This window comes from Ambystoma mexicanum, chromosome 3p (genome assembly GCF_040938575.1).
Source record: "Ambystoma mexicanum isolate Mex_15411 chromosome 3p, UKY_AmexF1_1, whole genome shotgun sequence".
Taxonomy (NCBI): domain Eukaryota; kingdom Metazoa; phylum Chordata; class Amphibia; order Caudata; family Ambystomatidae; genus Ambystoma; species Ambystoma mexicanum.
The window spans coordinates 224,712,974-224,732,858 of NC_090925.1; the positions used below are offsets into that span (position 1 = coordinate 224,712,974).

Genomic DNA, 19,885 nt, shown 5'->3' on the forward strand with positions numbered 1-19,885 from the left:
CTTCTCAAATTGCAGAGATGTGTTAAAGAGATCAGCAGGGATTGTGCCCCTTCCCACGTATCGTATCTGCTCGACCAGCACAATGCAGTTCACACAGATACACAAAGCTGACAAGTAGCTACATGTCACACCTGGAAACACTTGTTTACAGGTGCGTTATTAATTCCATATCATATCATATGATAACATATCATGACTTATGCAACACCTTTGGGAAGGGGTGTTGCTAGTTCTGTAAAAGATCTGGGGCTAGGCTAATGTTGGGACTGTCAGGACTCAGTGCTAGCTAGCCTTTTGTTTGTAGCCCCTGAGCTATGTTTGTTTGTTTATTTGTTTGTTTTATTACTTGTATTGCGCACCAGACCCAGGGGTAACAGGGCACATTGAATACGACAATTTACAGCTTAGTTCCAATGACAGAAAAGCAAATATAGAGACAGCAAATATACACAATAAGGCAGAACAATAGTACAACATTTTTACAATCCTGTTCAGTCAGGCGGTAAATACTAAGTGGTAGATATGTACAAAGATACAGTCAAGCAGTGGAGGGACCTGCAGAGTAGGTCAAGGCAGTTAGTATTTTTAGTTATTATGTTTATTTGTCCTCATCTTTGATCCACCTTGTAAGGTTTTGTCGGAAAGTGGGGTATGGTTGATCTGCCCACAAGGTTTTTGGTAGGGAGTTCCATCGTTGGGCTGCTTTGACCTGGATACTACAGCCTCCGACTCTGGACAGTTTGAATCTAGGTGTTGAAATGTTGTTGGAGTTAGAGGATCTGGTGAGTCTTGTTGGATTTATTCTAGTGAATCTCTTGGAAAGATAGCATGGTGCGGCCTTCTTTAGACATTTGTAAACAAGTGGAGCCACTTTTAGCTGGATTTTCTCATGATTCGAGAACCAGTTATTGGCTCTTCTAAATTCAGTGATGTGGGTTCTCATGGGAATGCCTAATGCCAAAAACCTGGTGTTGTAGCCCCCGCCCCACAGACCCTCTCTAGCAATGCCTCTGCATTTTGTGCCAGTAGCACTTGGCACACAGGAACTTGCAGGTCTATAGCTGATACAAAGCTACTTGCTCCAGAATGTAATGAGCTTTTGGTAATAATCTCAGGCTGGTTTACTCTGGATAGGGATGTTTGCTATGGGAATGGCTTATTTTAATGGGCCATATCGAATGTAGGAGACACTGCTACATTTTGACATCTGACACTCACAAAAGTTCTTTTCTTAACTGAGGGTCACAGCGCTTGTTTTTTGTGTTTTTTACCCACAGGAGGGCCAAAGGGCGACACTGCACCGTCAGAGGAGAGCCTGGATAATCGACACCTTTGAGCTGGAGGAAGAGCACCCAGGTCCCTACCCTTTGCTTATTGGAACGGTATAACACATACATTATTTACTACTCCTCTTTCGCCACAATACCTGTGGGTGGTTATTGCAAGAATTCAAATGTCTCCTTTCACTCCTAGTACACTTCAATGGATGTTGTTGAGAAAGTGATATGAAGATCGTATTACAGAACATTTGCAATGGTACGAGTGTTTTGCTTAGTTTTAGCACCTGGGCAGACATTGCCCTGGTTCAAAAAGGGAATCGAAAGAATATATTTTTGCCTCACGCCAATTGTTTGCTCTACTTCTAATACAGTGCAATTACACGTGTGCAAAGCTTCTGTTCTACGACTTCAGGTATGAAGCACGGCTCACGGTCCTTCAATTTGGTCAAGGACCAGACACATTTGCAATGTATTGTACATCTCTGAATAATGTGCCCTAAAATGTGTTAAAGGAGAAGATGCATATTTCATTATTGCAAATCACCATAGCTGTAAAGGTTTGGACTCGATGAGGGATCACACATTTATATGGCAGATTTAAGACATGTGGAGGACCTTTAAGAATGAGTATCTTTTATACAAATGTAGTTTATTACCCAGTTTAAGGGACTCATTACAGGGACTCATTACAAGGTTGGAGGTAGTCTTGCCGTACCTCCAAACTTGCAAGAATGTCCAGCATCCGCAAATGGGCAATTACTGGGGTATTCTGGCCCCGTCTGATCTGGTAATTGCCCTTTTATGGGTGCCAGAATCGGATGATCCCTATTCCCATTTGATCGGAATGGGGATGCCTGTAGCACCGCCACGGTTCATTACCGTCCGGTGCTACAGGCTTGCTGTGCTCGCGGGTGCCTTTCATTCCGCCAGGTCAGACCCGGCGGAATGAAAGGCACCCGTGAGCACAAATCAGAGTTTGCCGGTCCGGATACAAATGTACCGGTAAGCTTACCGGTACCGTTGTATCCGGACCAGGAAACTCGTAATGAGGCCCTTTGTCACAATTGATTGTAAAAAAAAATCTATAAATAAAAAACCCTTCTCACCTGCTCATTTATTGTGTTAATCCTTGGACTAGACCGACAATATCTGCTTCCAGATAGAAGTGTAGCTTTTTACCATGATGGTGGTGTCTAGGTACAGACGCACATTTTGTAAACTGACCCACGGTACCGGGTAAATGTCCCTATCAAGAGAATGGAATGGGTTTTTTGATGCTGATGAATCCCCGAGAAAATTACACCAGGCTTACCTATGTTTACCCAATATTTCATGCAGCCAACCAGGAGTCACACATCCCCTAAATGAAGTGTATCCCCTATAAAATGCCCACCACACTTCCTGTCCCTATGTAGATTGTGCTAGGATGGAAGGGGAGGTGATGTCACACATGGCAGAGTCACACTTGGAGGATGCCAGGAGGATCTTGCTTTTCAGTGTCTGAGCAGTACTCTTCAAGAGTTCTGACTTTTGTTCTGTATATGTTGCTGGTATTTTCTGTAGTAGTGTCTTTTTGAAGCTATGTTTATGTTTCTCTTCTCAAAGTGTTTCTTCAGTGTACATTAGTGTCTTTTCCTCAAATAACATTACCAATAAAATCCCTCACCTATTTGCTTCCCCAAAAACACAAAAAATAACTGCTTTTCCCTCTTGATGTTTGAAGTATACTTCTGTATTGTGTTGTATTATTTGTAGATAGCAGTTGTAGTTTATGATGTAGTTGTTGGATTGTTTTGTCTGTTCCCTTGTTTGTTCACGTGTTGGTCCACTTCAGAATGTGCTGGTTCTCATACACGTTCAGGTTCTCACACTTCTCGGGTTCACACATGTGGCTCTCGGGGAAGAAGGCTGAGGAGGAGGAACAGGAGCTGTATTGCTGGCTGATGCCACAGAGCACTGACGATCCTCTAAGTTGGTGGGGGAGGTATAGGTATTGGGGGAGGCTTAACGAGTGGAAGAGGAATCAGGGACAACAGAGGAGATCTTCAGTTGAAACAAGTAAGGAGGTAAGGGAGGGAGGACCTCATATGGATGCCTCCGCTGACACATTGGATGTGCAGGCTGGTAGGGCTAGCATGCACGTGGAGGTAAGCACCCTGAAAGGGATGTTTGGTTTGGGTCTACACTGGGTGAGAAGAGGACATTGTCTTCAGACAGAAGTGTGAGGATATTGCTGCAGATGAGGGGAAGTATTTCCAGCAGGTGGTTTGGGAGAGACTTGCACGGGAAGAGGTGGCAATGGAGGAGTCACTTGCTGTTAGGGTTGAGGGGGGAACAACAGGAGGACCCCCAGGGAGTTGTGACAGGATCCTGGGTGTGGGACTGTTTTACACTACCACCAGGGAAGAACATGAGGGGATAGGAGCCTGGGGTATTTGGAACAGTGGTGGGCAATGGAAGTGGGTGAAGCAGGGGCAGATGGGATCGGGAATGGGTGTGTGTCCTAGGTTTACTGAGGTGAGGAATATGTGCAACAGTGGCAAAGGAAGGTGTACGAGAGGCATGCGTCTTGAGAGGCTGCCAACACTGTGACATCACCACCGACTCCTCCAGCAGTGGTGAGAAGGAGGGTGCTAGCAAGTTCCAGGTGTGGGATGCTGCATGTCACATCAGACATGCCATGTCCAAATCTTCACATATCTAGCCAGCCTAATCAGTGGCAGTGGCACCTGCAACTGTGGCCATCAGCATGACCCTTTTGCCAACTCTACCCCTACAAGCCGTTGGGGGTCGTGAATCAACACCAACAGCGTTCTTCATCCACTGGATGAGATCATGTGCCATGGGGCGTGGGGGGCTGCTGCTTTTAATGCAGACTGTTGGTTAGTGCTGAGTAGCTGGAACACATAGTTTTGGAGACCCACATGTGGAGGCATATAGAGTAATACCTCCTACACCTACTTTAGGGAATTGTGCAGGTGGCAAGAACGAGTTAGTTATGGGAGCAGGACTGGCCTCATAAGGGTTCCTCCATCTGTGAGAAAGATAGAGGTCTGTGGAGTAGATGGATAACGGTATGAAATGCTTTGGCTGGGTGAAAAAACCTTGTGAGGCCTGTGCCATATGAAACAAAATCAAGAGATTTATTGGGTGGCTTTGTTTTGTGCATAAATCCCACGAGGTGGCCGAGCCTTGTGAAAATACTTGAGAACCTTAAGGGTTGGGCATGCCGTGTGTAGAAAAATGTAGGTTGCTGCAGCCTTTAAATATTCCTGGGAACTTGAAGGCGTGGCTGTGCCCTGTAGAACACTAACACTGTGGGCCTCATCACGACTTGGGCGGTAAATGTGGCGGATTTTCCGCCGGACCTAAATAGCGCTAACGCCAAGGCACCCGGCGGATAATCCGCCAGATCACGACTAATCGTGCACGCGCCCCGGCCCAAGGCGTTAGCGAGATTAGCGTGAACCCTTAAATCCGGCACACTGTGCGCTACCGCCACGTCGGGCTAATAGTGCGCGCTCAGAGCGCGCGCTTATAGCGCATGGGAAACGCGTCACCGCCGGAACGGGAAATGAAGCGGCGGCCATTTTGGAAATCACAATCCGTCGGATATCTCAGGCACTGGAAGCCATCCACTTGATTCGAAGGCAGAAAATGAGTCAGGAGCGCACCAGGGGCAAGTCTGCCATGGACAGGGTCAGAAAACCCGAGTTTAGCGACCAAGAACTTGAGGTCCTTGTGGATGAGGCACTGACTCACCATCACGAGCTGCAGCAGCGTAAAACAAGCGCACTGCGCAGAGGCCAAATCTGGAAAAGTGTTGCACAAAGGGTCAGTGCAGTTGGTCGCATGCCCCGGGATAGGGAAGACCGCCGCAAGTGGCTGAATGACCTGCGGGTTCGAGTGAGAGGCATCCTGTCACAGCCAGGAGTGCAAGCAGGGCCACAGGAGGAGGCCCATCACCCCCCCCCCCCGACCTCACAACATGGGAGGAGAAACTGACAGGCCTCATTGATGTCGGGACCATTGAGGGCATCGGTGGAGCGGAGGCAGGGACTGGCATTGATCCAACGGCAGGTGAGTCCCATCCCCAAATATATGCATCTGAATGAGAGTGAAGACATGTGTCTGAGGCACTGCATACACCCGTATGTGAGGGCCACATCCCTAGAACGTCAGTGTTGCCTAGACCCTGAGACCCTGTACATGCAGTGCATGAATGACAGTGGCAGGGGATAGACTCCCATAGCCATAGGACAGCTACGTAGAGGGGTACTGCAAGAACACAACCACAAAAGCCTGAGCGCAGTCCACCCCAACCACGCTTTCCCATGCAGTGTCCCTCCATGCACGTCCACAACAAGCACCACATGTTGACTGAACAGAATGCAAGTTGAATGCGTCATTGTCACTGTCTTCATTCACACCTGTTGGCATGACCTGCATCACATAAACCACCCCCTATGTACTCCACAGGCACACGTCGATCCCAAGAGGCCGTTGATGCTGATGATGAGGCCACACCGGCAATGTGCCCACGACACCGTGCCTCCACCAGCAACACCCCCCCCCAAGAGGCCGCTCCCACGGGAGAGAACACCGGGGAACACCCACCTAACGCCGACTCAGCCCCGTCAGACAGCAGCGGCAGCCACATGGCCGCAGGGCTACCGGCAGCTCACCGGAAGCCAACATCCAGAGCCCCAACACCGGGAGGCCGGAATCGCAGCCCGATGTGGGAGTAACACCTCCACGTGGGCATCATGCCACCGCAGTACACATCCACAGCAGCAGTGATGGGGAAGGGGCGTCAACACCCCATGGAAGTCCAAGCACAGGCAGACAGCAGGCAGGGAGTCGGCATGTGGCTGTGTGTCGCTGCAGCACACCCCAGGCCGATGTGGACACCCCGTCATATGGGATCCCAGAGGGCCATCGTTCAGAGCCGTCCAGTCTGGTGGCATGCCACCATGCAGCTCCCCCCCCCGACAGTGCCCAATTCGCGGTCCATCACCTGACGCGCCAGGAGAGGGCCTTGTCACTGGGGCAGCAGTCATGGGCCGGCTGGACATAATAGAAGCTAAACAGGCCCGGGTTTAAGCAATGTCCAAAGTCCAGAGCCGGCACATTAAGGCCGTGAGCAATTCGATTAGGTATGGATGCAAGTACATTGCCCGGGACAATGCACGCACACGCCATGTCGTGCAAGAATGCACTGCTGTCCTTTCAGGCTTTGGCCAAAGGGTACGTGAATTCACGGAGGCTGTGTCTGCACTAGCAGAACAACAATGCGAGGCAAATGCCCTCATGCGCCAGCACATGATGGCCAGCGCTTCTGTGCCCTCAACTTCAACCACAACAACAGAGGGTTCACTGGAACCATCTCCAAGGCTCCGGTCCTTGCGCCACCTGAGGGCACACACACCGGAGGGTCCTGGGAGAGGGAAGCGCCCGCGCCCATCATAGCGGTGCATGGCATCATTGGTGTGGGCCTGATCAGGCAACAGCACAGTTGGGGGTTGCACACTAGGGGGAGAGGGGATTGTTGGGTGCTCACTGGGGGGAGGAGGGATTGTTGGATGCTCACTGGGGAGAGGGGGGATTGTTGGATGCTCACTGGGGGGAGGGGGGATTGTGTGAGGGAAAATAAATCACGTTACAAATATCACAATGCATGGACAGTAGTGATTGTTACAAATGCAATTTAATGTAGAAGTCACCATTTACCTATTACCCATTTCGAAAAGAATCCATCAATCAATACCTGTCTGGCCAACCTCCCTTCCCTCAGGCCCACCCTTTGTGCATGTGCTACACCTTCTGGCACTTCATCGCCCTCACTACCATCCTCAGGTGGCTGCACATGAGCATCAGGGGGCAGTGGCACATTTCTGCGACAACAGATGTTGTGCCGCATGGCACATGTCAATAAGATTTCACAACTTCTTCTGGTGCATGCATCATAGCACCTCCCGTGCGGTCGAGGCACCGGGAGCGTGCCTTCAAAAGTCCAAATGCCCTCTCCACGCAGATCCCTGTATGGCATGGCCAAGGTTGTATGCCCGCTCCACAGCCGTGTGTGGGTGACGTACAGGGGTAATGAGCCATGTGTACTGGGGATATCCAGATTCATCTGTAGGGGAGAGAAAGCCGGTATGGGGACAAGGTAAGTCCAGTGTGTGTACAGAGCCCTGTCATCAGTGTGATTTTGCAATATTTGTCATTTGGTCTATGACATTGTGGAGTGCGCTGTCCTATGGGCACGATTGAATCAATGGGGTACTCTCCACTTGGTACGGCTATGTTTCGATATGTAACAATACTCATTCACATGTCGCAGGATGAGAGGGCCCTTCCATCTACTTCTGCTTGACAGAAGTGGCTGCCTCATGTGTCATTGCTAATCCATTGGCCTACAGTTGCATTTGCTGCTCTTCACTATTCTGTACTGTTCTCCATGCATTCCCATGGACATTTTGGGGACAGTGTTTGTGGGATGTGCATTGTCATCACTCGGCCTACTTATTTGTGGAGCATTCATGGATGTGCCAGCTGATGGTTTGATATTTCATTGCTGTCGGATGGCCAGGCTGGGATATCTGTACTGTGTCAGTGTTGGGAGCCATGGTGCTACTCACACAGGATGCCTTGTTGTGGTGGGGCTTCCATATGTCACTGTGCCACCACATGTCTTACATCCTGCATGGGTGTGTTCTGCTGTGTTGGACATGGCCAAGGTTCATCGTGCAAGCTGCTTGGACGTGTATGCTACTGTGATGCTGCTGACTATTGGGAATGATGGATTCTGTGACAGGCACCATCTGTTGTGGATTGACATGCTTTGTGGTATACATTTGTACTCACCCAGTAGCCATGTGTTTTGGCCTCGGTGCCTTTCCATGTACGCTGGAAGGGTACTGTTGCGTAGGACCATGGAGTCGTGGGTGGAAAACTGGGTAGCGGGCACAGCAGTGGCTGAAGGTGAGGTCAGGGCCACATGTCATCTGCACATTGAGGGAATGGTACTGTTTCCGGTTTCTGTAGGCAGCCTCATGTGCCTGGGATGGTACAAGTGCCACATGTGTGCAGTCCAGGGCTGCTATTACATTTGGGACTTGGCCAATGGCATAGGATTGACCCTTTAGCTGGTGCACCTGTGCCTGTGTGGCTGGCAATGCAATGTTTTCATTCACATGATTCAACAGTGCATCAAGCACTTGTGCCAGCATGGCACTGAATGTGGACTGGGCCATTCCATGCATCATGGCAACGGTATGTTGGTAGCTGCCAGTCCCAAGTAAGAGAAGCACAGACACGAGCTTCACTAGGGCAGGTACTGCCGTGCTGGTGACTATGCAGCTGCATATGTCACCCTGGATTGTGTCCAGCAACTGGGTGATGGTTGCCCTGTCCAGCCGATATTCTGTCACCAACTGCCCATCAGTTAGGGCCCAGGGTGTTGGCCTGACCCTGGGGATGGCTGGGCGCCTTGCTGCTGCTGCTCTCCTCATCCCCACTGCCCCCTGCACTCCCAGGGCCCTGGCCTGGTTGACTGGCCTCTGTAGCTCCAGGCGCAGCAGGTAGAAGTCGACATCAAGGCTCCCAGCTCCAAATGGCAGCATGGTGTTGGGGAGGGGGTGTTGTGCATGGGTGGGACCTTTGTAGGCCTCTAGATTGCATTGCTTACACCTGGGCCCTCATTGCTGTCTCCTCCCTGCTCCTGCTGGTGTAATGTGGTTGGGGAGGGGGTGTTGTGCATGGGTGGGTCCTTTGTAGGCCTCTAGATTGCATTGCTTACACCTGGGCCATCATTGCTGTGGCCTGTGTACTGTTACCTCCAGCTTTTTGCTGGAGGTATTTTCGGCGGATTTTCAGCCGCTTTTATGGCGCTAATAGCGCTTACGCCGGACTCCTGATCGATGATGTTTTAGCGCTAAAGGTTCCTGGCGCTCTTGTGGCCGGCACTGGTACAGCCGGCTGTCCTTGCACAGGCTGTTATTGCGCCAGCAGTATTTGGAGTCGTGATCCGACAGACCCTTAAAATCGGCGCTATGAGCGCTACCGCCGATTTTAAGGGTTACCGCCCAAGTCGTGATGAGGCCCATGGCTGTCTGATTTTACCCTGTACTACAACCTTTCCCAGAGGATACCAAGTGGGTTAGACATCTTAAAACATCCCTGAATGAAGTTCTTCCTCAGATCAACCTTCTCCATCTCAACCTGACCAACATGGCAAGGACCTGCACTTTGTCAAGTGATGCTGAAGCAGTGAGGCTAGAGTCTTTCAATCTTGCATGTTAATCCATTGGTAGTTATATTTAAAGGTAATTTTGAGAATCTGCTGGCTGCCCCTACAAGGACAGATTGTTCACTTTTCACAGGAATGCCTTAGTGAGGAAGTATCACAGCAAGCATCACAATGAAGTGACACTTGCAAATATGCATGACTACAAACATTCAGCCACTGCAACTAACAGTGTTAGAAACCCCCCATCTAGAGCTTAGCTATGAGTGTTGTAGTAATCTGTGGTTGTGTTGTGCTTCCCACGTATACTGTGCAGCATGTGTAAAGTAGTGTTCCAAAGGGGGGCCATCAGGGTACTGAGTTTCTTGTGATCCTCCCCTCAAGTGTCACACAATGGAATGTGTCTTGTCCACTCACTTCTAGTGACGGACACTGACTAGTGTGTCCCCTGCTTCTCTGAATCTTTGCTTATCCTTGTGAGCCACCTAATATGAGTGTGACTCCCTGACAAGATGCCCTCACAGTTTCCCCATCTCCTTCCACTTCTCAGTCCAAGTGTCACCCAATTGCACATGTCTTGTCAACTTACTTCAGGAAATGGGCACTTGCTTATGTGTTACCTGACTCCATGAAGTTCTGCTGTTCCCTCCAACTAAATCAGTTGAGCATTACTCTCCCTCTAGCTATCCATAGGGTTTCCTGGCTTCACACACGCCTCCTTCCCACTTGATTGGGCCTGTCTTGTAGGCTCAAATCAATAGACAGAAGCTTACTGGCATGTACCACTCCTCCCCAAACCTCTGCCGCTCCCTCTCAGCAAAACCAGGCAAGTGTGGCTCTCCCATAAGGTGTTCTCAGGCATTCCATGGTCATCCAACTCATCTTCCCAGGTGTCACCTGATGGCATGTCTCTCACCTACTAGCTTCTAGAGCAGGACTCTCCCATAAACTGCCCTCAGAGATTCATTGCTTTTACAGCTCTTCCTCCCAGCTGTCACCCAATGGCATGTATTTCATCCAATCACTTCAAGTGATGGACACTGACAGGTGTGTCACACACCCCCCTTAATCTCTTGAGAGGTCCTTATATTCTTCATCTACTCCACTTTGGTAAAAGTGTCAAAAAGTTCTGCAGGAGTTAAGTCAACTCTAAATCGCACTCTCTGACTGGGCCTCTGTCAACCATTACTTCTCACTATCCTGCTTCCTACAACTAATGTAAGAATCCCTAAACTTCCTAAAATGCTTTCCATCAGCAACGACAGCTAACACTCTGAAACTGACAAGATTAGGCAAGGAACACACACTGACCTGCACTCCGTTGTCAGCTTGAAGGTAAAGAAAGGAAGCCCTTACTCTGTCAGACCCCTGAATGGAAACAGGGGTTCATGCATAATCGGGAAAAACCTTCAAAAAGGGGCAAGTCCCTGGAGAGTAGTTGAATAGCTGGCTGTTAAAGAAGATCTCAAACCTTACTAGCTGAAGGTGATGTGCCACAATGTTGAGAGGTTGCTGGGATACAGGAAGCTCCGGTCTGAGGTAAGGTGTTGAGATAAAAAACAGTCTTGTCAGCAGTTATGATCTCGAAATGTGACACTCCTCTGGAGGGTAGTGTACTCCGGAGATCCTCAGCCGGCCCATAGAGCCGAGGTTTGTCCCGAAGTACTAGTGTCTAGTTTCTCTCAATTTGTGTATTTGATTCTTATTCAGCTTGCCACCTGCCTACGCCTCCTTATCTCGACCTTTCAGAGACAGGATATTCTGTTCTTAAGTTTCAATTATATGTAGCGTCTGTTCGTTCCTTCTATTGGTTTGATCTTGGTTCTCCTGGCACAAGTTGCATCTGCCGATTTTCGGTTCAGCCGTCTCTTCTCGTTTTGCTAGAATATGAATATCTGCTCATGCAGCCTTTAGTAACCTGGGTTGATTCTGCTTTTCGTGCAAATGGAATCACACTTATAATACTGTGCTTTGTTTTGAGGTAGATTATGTATAATGTTGCTTGCCGCACTATTCTTCAACTTGGCATAGCAAGCCACATTGTTTTCTTAGCTTTCTTGCGGTTCCAAGCATATGTACAGGTGTTAGTTGGTTGGATATCTTCATCCTGTTTACAGCTTAAGCTTCTTTGTATTTCACATTGTTCTCCCCTTCTACGCTCACAATATCCTTATTCATGGCATTTCGTCTCTGTGTGTCATTCTCGGGTCATCATTTCTGCTATTTGTATGTTAGTCCGGGTCCTTGTGACGTCACCATTCGTCTTCCATTAAGACCTTTTTTGGTTTCTTCTGGAACTGTATTAGGTAATCTTCATTTCGTCGCATTTGCTGGTAAGGTTCCTTTAAGGGATACCTTACTGTCCATGGTTTTCTTGGTATCTGTACTATTGCTATTCGCAGAGCCCTACTGCAGCTCTCTACTGATTTATTTGCTCATCATACGTCACATATCTTGGTGTGAATGTTCCTGCTACTTCAAAATGGGCAACTGGAGTGCAGGCTTTATTTGGGACCTCCTCTACACTAGAATGTGCGGAGCACAAGGTACATGGGTTGCAGCAAAGGAACACGAAGTAAGTAAGGAAAGAAGACGAGGGAGGAGCGCACAGTGAAGAATAGGTAGCAGCACAGAAAAATTGAATGAGTCTATGCAAGGATAAACCCAGCATGCTACACCAAGATGAATATATGATCCAGACTTGAAAATGCAGTGGGGGCTGCTGGGAATCCGAGGTGAAGTGGATCTCTCGAAATATGAAAAAATATTTCTGGCACTGGCATTTGGGGCAGGCAAAAGATTGATCGCGGCTAGCTGGGGCTCTGCCGACCCTCTATCCGTGAACCGCTGGTGCAATGAGCTGGACAGATGCGCGGCCTCGGAGCGCCGGATTTATAATGCACGGGGTTGCCCCCGCAAATTAGAAAAAATATGGGGTAAATGGCTGGACGCTAACTGAAAAGTGCCGTTGAAAATAGACACGTACTGTTGTTAACATTGGTTACCTGCCTTATCTCACAAATGCCTGACGGCTCTCGGCCCGACTGGGTTCCTTTTGCTTTTTTGAAAACTGCCTTGCTACCATGATCTGATGTATGCCTTTGATTCATGTTTGTTTTGTATGTTGTATTAATACAATGTAATAAACAGAATTATTAAAAAAAAAAAAAGAAATTGCGCTGGGGGGGTGGGATGAGTAGCGCGTAATGCAAGAGACAATTCTCAAGCTACTTAGAATGGCTGAAAAAATGAAAATGCGAAGTGCATAAAGCAAAAACGCAAGCACGGAATTTGACACCAATGAGAGGAGCGCATGCAGCTGCCAGCAAAGCAATACTGGGGCTGAGAAGAGTCTCGGAATACGACGAGAGCTACAGAAAGATAGATGACAGGCAAGGAGAAGGTAGGAAAGGTGAGAAGCTCTGAGCGGTCATCAGCGAGAAAAGTACTAGGAACGGCTTACCGTGGGATGGCAACTGAAGAATGAACAAGGGAGCGCCTTGCTCAAGAGTAACGACGCAGGAGATGGCAGATTCCGGGGTCTAACATAGGAAGGTTTCCAGCATCATTGAACACAGCACCATCTAAGCTGCAACACTAGCTTACATAGTGAGCCTTAGGTCTTTGTCCACATCTGGTGGACATTTTGGGAGGAATAAATGACATAAATGGAATGACAGTAATGAATGGTTCTCCTTTTCCACTTGTCCCACAGCTTCCAGGATCAGAGATTCCTGAAAGAAACAGTCTGAGACTGAATGTGAGCTCCCACCACATGTCCCCCTTTAAACCATGTGGACTGACTTCAGAGAAAAGTTTTTAAATGTTCATCAGAGATTCGCCCTTAACAAATCCTCCAAAATGTGGGTAATTCAGGTTCATTGACTGGTGAAGTATAAGAAACTCTTCACACAACACAACACGGTTTGTAGACATAGCTTTTCTGTCATATTGAAAATAATGGAAACATTCCATTGACATTCAAAGTTAAGCACCCTGTGCATCTCCGGTAGTGTGAATTGCAACTACTATTATCCCTACACACTATTGTCAATGAATGAGAGATCATGAAACAAAACATATGAAGCACCAGCTACCCTTAAAGAAGGATTGTTACTGAGCGTGAGAGGTTGTCGTAGGACAAGATGAAAGAGTGCATTTGGAGAGATTTGAAGGTGGGTGAATGACCTCTTTTTGGAAGATGGAGCAAAGGGTTTCTTGCTTGATTTAAATGACAGACAACCACTGTGTGTGTGTGTGTGTGTGTGTGTTTTGCCTGATCAGGTTGCGCTGTATTAGTCGTTGTTTTATCCCTTGCCTAGCTGTCTAATTTCTATTCCTGGCTGTAAATAGTTTTAAATTAGTTTATTTGCATATATACAGGACTAAGCTCTTTGTCGTGTGGCATGCAATCTTGCAATTTTTTGTAATAACACACATATTAACATAATTCTAATTGCAATTTTCCCACTTTGCATGAAGACAAGATGTTGCAAAAAAGAATGAAAAGAAAGTGAAAGGAGAGAGCCTACATGTCTTCAGAATCATTTCGATTTGATGCAGTGCGGACATTTTAGAAAACAAAACTTGTCATGCTGGGCCTGTAGAGCCATATGCATGTGTGCACTTATTTATTGCATAATGTAGATGTTTTATATAGTAACAAATAAGCAAGAATAACACTTTTTCTTAGGGAACGAAAATGGAGGGGTCAGAGAGAGATTAGCAGGGGTCAGGTGAGACTGGCAGGTTGGGGCAAGGCCAATGGGTTGTGTAAGGAACTCATGGTGACAACAGTAAATGCAGACACAGTTCAAGGGGGTTTATTAAACTGTAAATGCAGGGTGTAAAAATACCTAACCTAAATCTAAGATGGCAGCAAGCGTCGACCATCAAATGAAAATAAGGCAGTCCTTCTGGTGTTGTGTCAAAATAAAAGGGCCCATACCAAGAAAAACCTATTGCCAATTCCGTACAACTAATTACTCAAAGAGTGTGGGATAAGGGTTCAGTAATGAAAGAAGTGTTCACAAATAATTACCAGGAGTCTCCCTTCCCCACATTTTCAGTACGTGACAAGGTGGTACCTTGGAGCACAGCATACACTCAAGCCTTCTCAGCAGGAGCCAACAGTTCTGTATCAGCTATCAGGTTCTTCGACGGTTAAGTTTCTTTTCCATAAAAGGCTCTTGCCTTCGAGGGCCTGATGCATTCAACAAACAAACATAAGGTTCTGTTCCACATATACTTTGAGTGACGGCTTCAACCCTGGGTCCCCCTCTTCCGGACACAGACCACTCACCAGTCGTATTCCACAAAAAAACAAAACAGTTCCTTTTCTCAATGGATTTTGGGTGATGAATTTTCACCCCTGGATCTCCCTCGGCCAGACTCAGACCCAAATGACAAGGTGGACAATTCACTTCCCTGGTCTTGCATTCACAAATCTTCAATGTCTTTTTAAACAGTTCATCAGGCTTTGCCCTTGGTTGTTGGCTTCCGTCTGTTGGGTTCACTCCCACCAACATTTACCAAACAGTTCACTATGGGACTTAGACTTTGTCGCTTCTCGTTAGCATCCGTCTGCCAGGTTCACTCTTGCCAACTTTCACCATATGGGATTCACTTTCTCTTCTTCACAATCATCTGTCGGTCAAACACTTTCGACGGTACTGAGAATTTTACAAGACCCTGTATGACCACTTTGACCTCTCTTCACCTCTTCCCAAGGCTTTCTGGTTATGGTAGTCTTTGTCTTTGGGTAGTCACCCAGAGTTTTCTGCGTGCGCACCAAAGTGGTGCCGGACACCTCCATTGCAGGCTTTTCCCCTACTTTCTCAATAGTTCATTTGCTTGTTCAAACTTCAATTAGCAGCTTGCTACTTTCGTTCGACACAGTTCGGTTTCTTTATTGGCTTTCCCCTCGACTCACCGGTTGTGATGAACTGCTTTGCTTTCCTGTCTGTAGAGTCAAGGCCGGTACCATTGGGCCATGCATCTGTCCCCGGCTTGGCCGTCAGCAAAGGAAGCACTAAGGCACCGTTGACCTCTGCTGCAACACACCGTGGCTATTGTTTACGGTGTTACGTTTCCTTATCTTGGGTCTTCACGGATCTCCGTTGATAAAGGAAAGGTCACTTCTCTCCATGGTATCCTCTCGACTTGCACCGTCTTTTGCCTCCTCTTGAACTGCCGTGCTGAGTTAGCTCTCACGTTGTGTGGTCTGCTTTGCTCATAGTGTTCTGTCGTGCTTTACCTTTTATCCCTGTGAGGAATGCAAAGGGCCATCAGGTGTGTGTGATTCTGGTCAATTGCCTGACTTTGCCTGACCCTTGTATTGGGACATGTTTTGCGAAAGTGTGTGTGTTAGAAAAGGGGGGGGGGCAGTGTTTTGGGATATCCTGCGTGGTAGGATGTGGAAAAGGTGTTGAAAATAGGGGTATACTACCTATCACCCATCGGTGTCCCACTCCCACTCCCAAAGGACCCCCCATCCAGGGGATCCTCTCTCACTGGTCCACCCCCAGGAACTGGATCCTTTAGCGATGGCCGTGTCCTGGGCACATGGATTACAGATCCTGGGGACTAGCTAGGGCGATGTCTTCAGGTTTCTCGCATAACCTTCCTCCATGCGATCTAGCCACATTTGTTTCACAGGGGAACCGGTAAAGAAAATCTACATCTCCCTGGTCTTTTCCTTTTCTGTGTTCCACGGTAAAACAATTGGGTTGTAGGTCTAGAAACCATTGCATGACCCGAGGGTTGGAGTATTTGTGGTAGCTAATCCACACTAGGGGTGAATGGTCATAAATGAGTGTGAACTTTCATCTCAATAGGTAGTACCTAAGATCGATAATGGCCCACTTGATGCCCAGGGCCTCCAGTTCCAACACAGAGTAATGGTGTTCACGTGAGAACAGCTTGCGGTGGGTGAATAGTATGGAACGTTCCAATCCATCGCAAACCTGGGATAGGACGACTCCTAACCCTGTAAGGTACGCATCTGTCTGTAAGACAAACTCCTTAGAGAAATCGACTATCTTTAGGATTGGGTTCTGACACAGCATCTGCTTGAAGGTGTTATAACATATCTCATCCTCCTCATTCCAATGAAGTTTCTAGGGTTCACCATTCTTAAATTTATCTGTCAGCTGGGGTATATCTTCGGTTGTATCCTATTAACCCGAGAAAAGCTCTGAGATCTATTATGGTCGGGAGTTGGTGCATCTAAGAAAGTGTTTACCTTCTCATGTTGGGGTTGTACATTCCCGTTCCCTACGAAGAAGCAAAAATATTTGTCATCTGATTGGGCCAATCTGCTCTTAGCTGGATGAGCAGTTAGGCCAGCGTTTCTGAGGACTTTCATAGTGGTATAACGATGAAAAAGATGGTTCTCCCAGGTTTTAGTGTAAATGCCAATATAGTCAATATAAGTTCCACAGAAATAAGACTAAGGCTGTAGTATTTGATCCATGAGGCTTTGGAATGTGGCTGGTGCACCGTGTAGACCGAAAGGGAGGACTTTAAATTGGAATAATCCTAGCAGCATTCTAAATGCTTTCTTTGCCTTATCTGGTCCGCATAAGGGAACTTGCCAGTACTCCTTACTTGGGCCAAGGGTTGATAGAAAGGTGGCTGCTCTGAGTGTATCAATTAGATCATCGATTCATGGCATGGGATAGGCTTCAAAATAAATCTGATATGGCATTAACTTGATGGAAGTCTATACAGATTCCCAAGGAACGGTCAGGTTTAGTAGAGGACCGTGGACTTGAGGAGGGCTCAATAATGTTGTCTTTCAACATTTTGTTGTTCTTTGTTCACTATCTGTTTACGTTCTTCTGGGAGTCAATATGGTTTTAAATGTACCACTCCACATATAGTGGTGTGTACCTTTTACTCTTCCTGTTTTTTTTGAGAATACATTGGGAAATGAAATCCTTTAATCTTTTAGATCTTGTTGGTATTGAGTAGATAACTTGGAAGGAATTCAATAAAAGTTATCTATGTCTTCGGAAACCAGACAGGCTAGTACATGGTTGGCTGATGGGCTCTCTTTCCACTCTTTGAAGAGATTTACATGATCTAATTGAATGTTCTGTTTTCTACCAGGTTGGGCTACTCTATAAGTACCGGTTCCCGTTCTTTCTACTATCTCATAAGGTCCGTGCCATTTAGAGACAAGCTTATTCTCTGAATTAAGTAAGAGGACTAGTACTTTCTGTCCTATGGAAAATAAACTTAGATTGATTTTCTTGTCATAAGTGGTCTTTGGTTGGCTCTGGGCTTTTTCATTATGAGTAGAAACATTTTCAGACATTTGTCACCAGGAAATTACTGAAACATGCCAGCAGCAAAACATGCCCTAACTTCCAATGTTTCTACACGTGTCCTTACAAAATCGGTACCTCAAATGTGTGGGTGCACTTACCTTGGCGCAAAGGTAAATGTCTAAACCACTGGTAGATCAAACGCCCTGAGGAAGACTGGATTTGGCGTTGTAGACAAACCATAGATTTGGGCCTGGGGTATCACAGCCACCAAGGAAAACAGGGAACCCCAATGCATTTCTGAAAAGAAAAAACCTGTGGGAGTCCGTAACATGCACAAATTGCATAGATTTTATATCCCACAGGGCCTTGCAAAATCCAAAATGTAGGGAAAAAAAACAACATTTTCAGACATCTGCCAATAGGAAACCACCGAAACACGCCGGCAGCAACACATTTCCTAACTTCCCATGTTTCCACAGGTATCCTGATGAAAATGGTATGTCACATTTGTGGGTACACTGACTTGGGCGCAAAGGGAAAAGGCTAAACCACTGTACACCAAAGAGCCTGGGAATACCACATTTTCACTGTATTTGGTCTTGTGCCTGCAAAGTCCAAAATGGAGGGAAAAAACACGATTTTCAAACTTTTTTCCACCAGGAAACCCCCAAAACACGCCAGCAACAACACATGTCCTACCTTCCCATGTTCCCACAGGTGTCCCAATGTAAACAGTACCATGCATGCTTGGGTTCTGTTACCTGGGCAGAAAAGAAAAAGGGTCGACCATCCCCATGTCCAGCTGCGGTACCATGGATCCCTGGCAGGGTCCCCATCCCTTCCCGGAGGAAAAAGCTGCAACGCGTCCCAGCCAGAGCTCTAGGACAGCAGGGGGTGTGTGTCCAGCCTTGGGTGCCTGTCTCCCATGTGAGTCGATGATTCACAAGTCCAGCTGCACTCCCAGGGATCCCCGTCAGCATCACTATCCCTCCCCGGTGGTAAAAGCTGTAACGTGACACATGCAAAGCTCAAATACGGCCAGGGGTGGTGCTCCCAGCCTTGGGCACCTGTCTCCAATGTGGGTTGAGTGTGCACAAGTCCAGTCGCAGTCCCAGGGAGTCCCAGCAGGGTCCCCATCACTCCTGTGGAGGAGAAACTGTATTGCAGCACAGCCATGGCTCCAGAACGGCCAGGGGTGCTGCCTCTGGGCTTGGGCCCCTGTCTCTTATGTGGGTCGACTGTCACCAAGTCCAGGGCAGTCATGGGCGACCCAGGGTGGTCCCCATCCCTCCACAGAGAGGAAAGCTGTAACACAGCAGGGCCAGAGCTCCAAGATGGCTGGGGTGCTGCCCCTAGCCTTGGGTGCCTTGTCTAACATGTTGGTAGGCCATCTCCAAGTCCAGCATCAGTCCCTGCGAGCCACAGCAGGGTCCCTTTCCCTCACTTGAGGGAAAAGCTGTAACACAGCTCAGCCAGAGTTCCAGCACGGCCTGGGGTGCTGTCTCCATGTGAGTTAACCATCCACAAGTTCAGCCGCGGTCCCAGGTAGCACCATTAGGGTCCCCATCCCTCCTGTAAGTTAGGCATGATATCACCAGTTAGATATGCAAGAAAACGGACACAAGAGAACAGTTTCAAAATCTTTATTGTAACATTAAAGGGGGTTTGAAACCTCATATCTGGCCCTGTCTCTAACATGGGAGTAGTCCCGACCATTAACAAAAAGAGTCTTACGGTTCCTTCCTGTCCAAACAATAAAATGTCCTGTTCAAAACTGGCACTTGCCCTCACCTTATTTCTCAAAAAAAGTGTGTCAAGATAATGTCAAGATGGCAATAGAGTTCTTTGACAGTTCTCCTCCCCAAGTTCCAGTCACCTGGGATCTCCAGAATACTTCTTTTACTTTTAATGGTTCACAAAAAGGAATATGTATGCTTTCCTTATTTATCTACAAACCTTCTTCGCTTGCCGCAATTCACACAGTTCCCTTAGGCCTCTCTAGCCTGCCATTGCATTTTCCAAGTGCAATAGAGTTCTTTTTTAACAATTTTTCATGGTGTCTTTCTCAAGCTTCCCTGATGCTT

The 19,885-nt window shown here is 47.6% G+C and overlaps 1 protein-coding gene across 2 annotated transcripts in view; it reads left to right on the plus strand.

Annotated features, from left to right (window-relative positions):
- LOC138580293 (cadherin-like protein 26) overlaps positions 1 to 19,885 on the plus strand; it is a 769,589-nt gene that overhangs the window by 321,104 nt on the left and 428,600 nt on the right. For both annotated transcript variants that reach the window (XM_069650709.1, XM_069650708.1), the window contains exon 3: positions 1,278 to 1,382. In XM_069650709.1, coding sequence (XP_069506810.1) covers positions 1,278 to 1,382 — 105 coding nt within the window. The remainder of the gene's footprint in view (positions 1 to 1,277; positions 1,383 to 19,885) is intronic.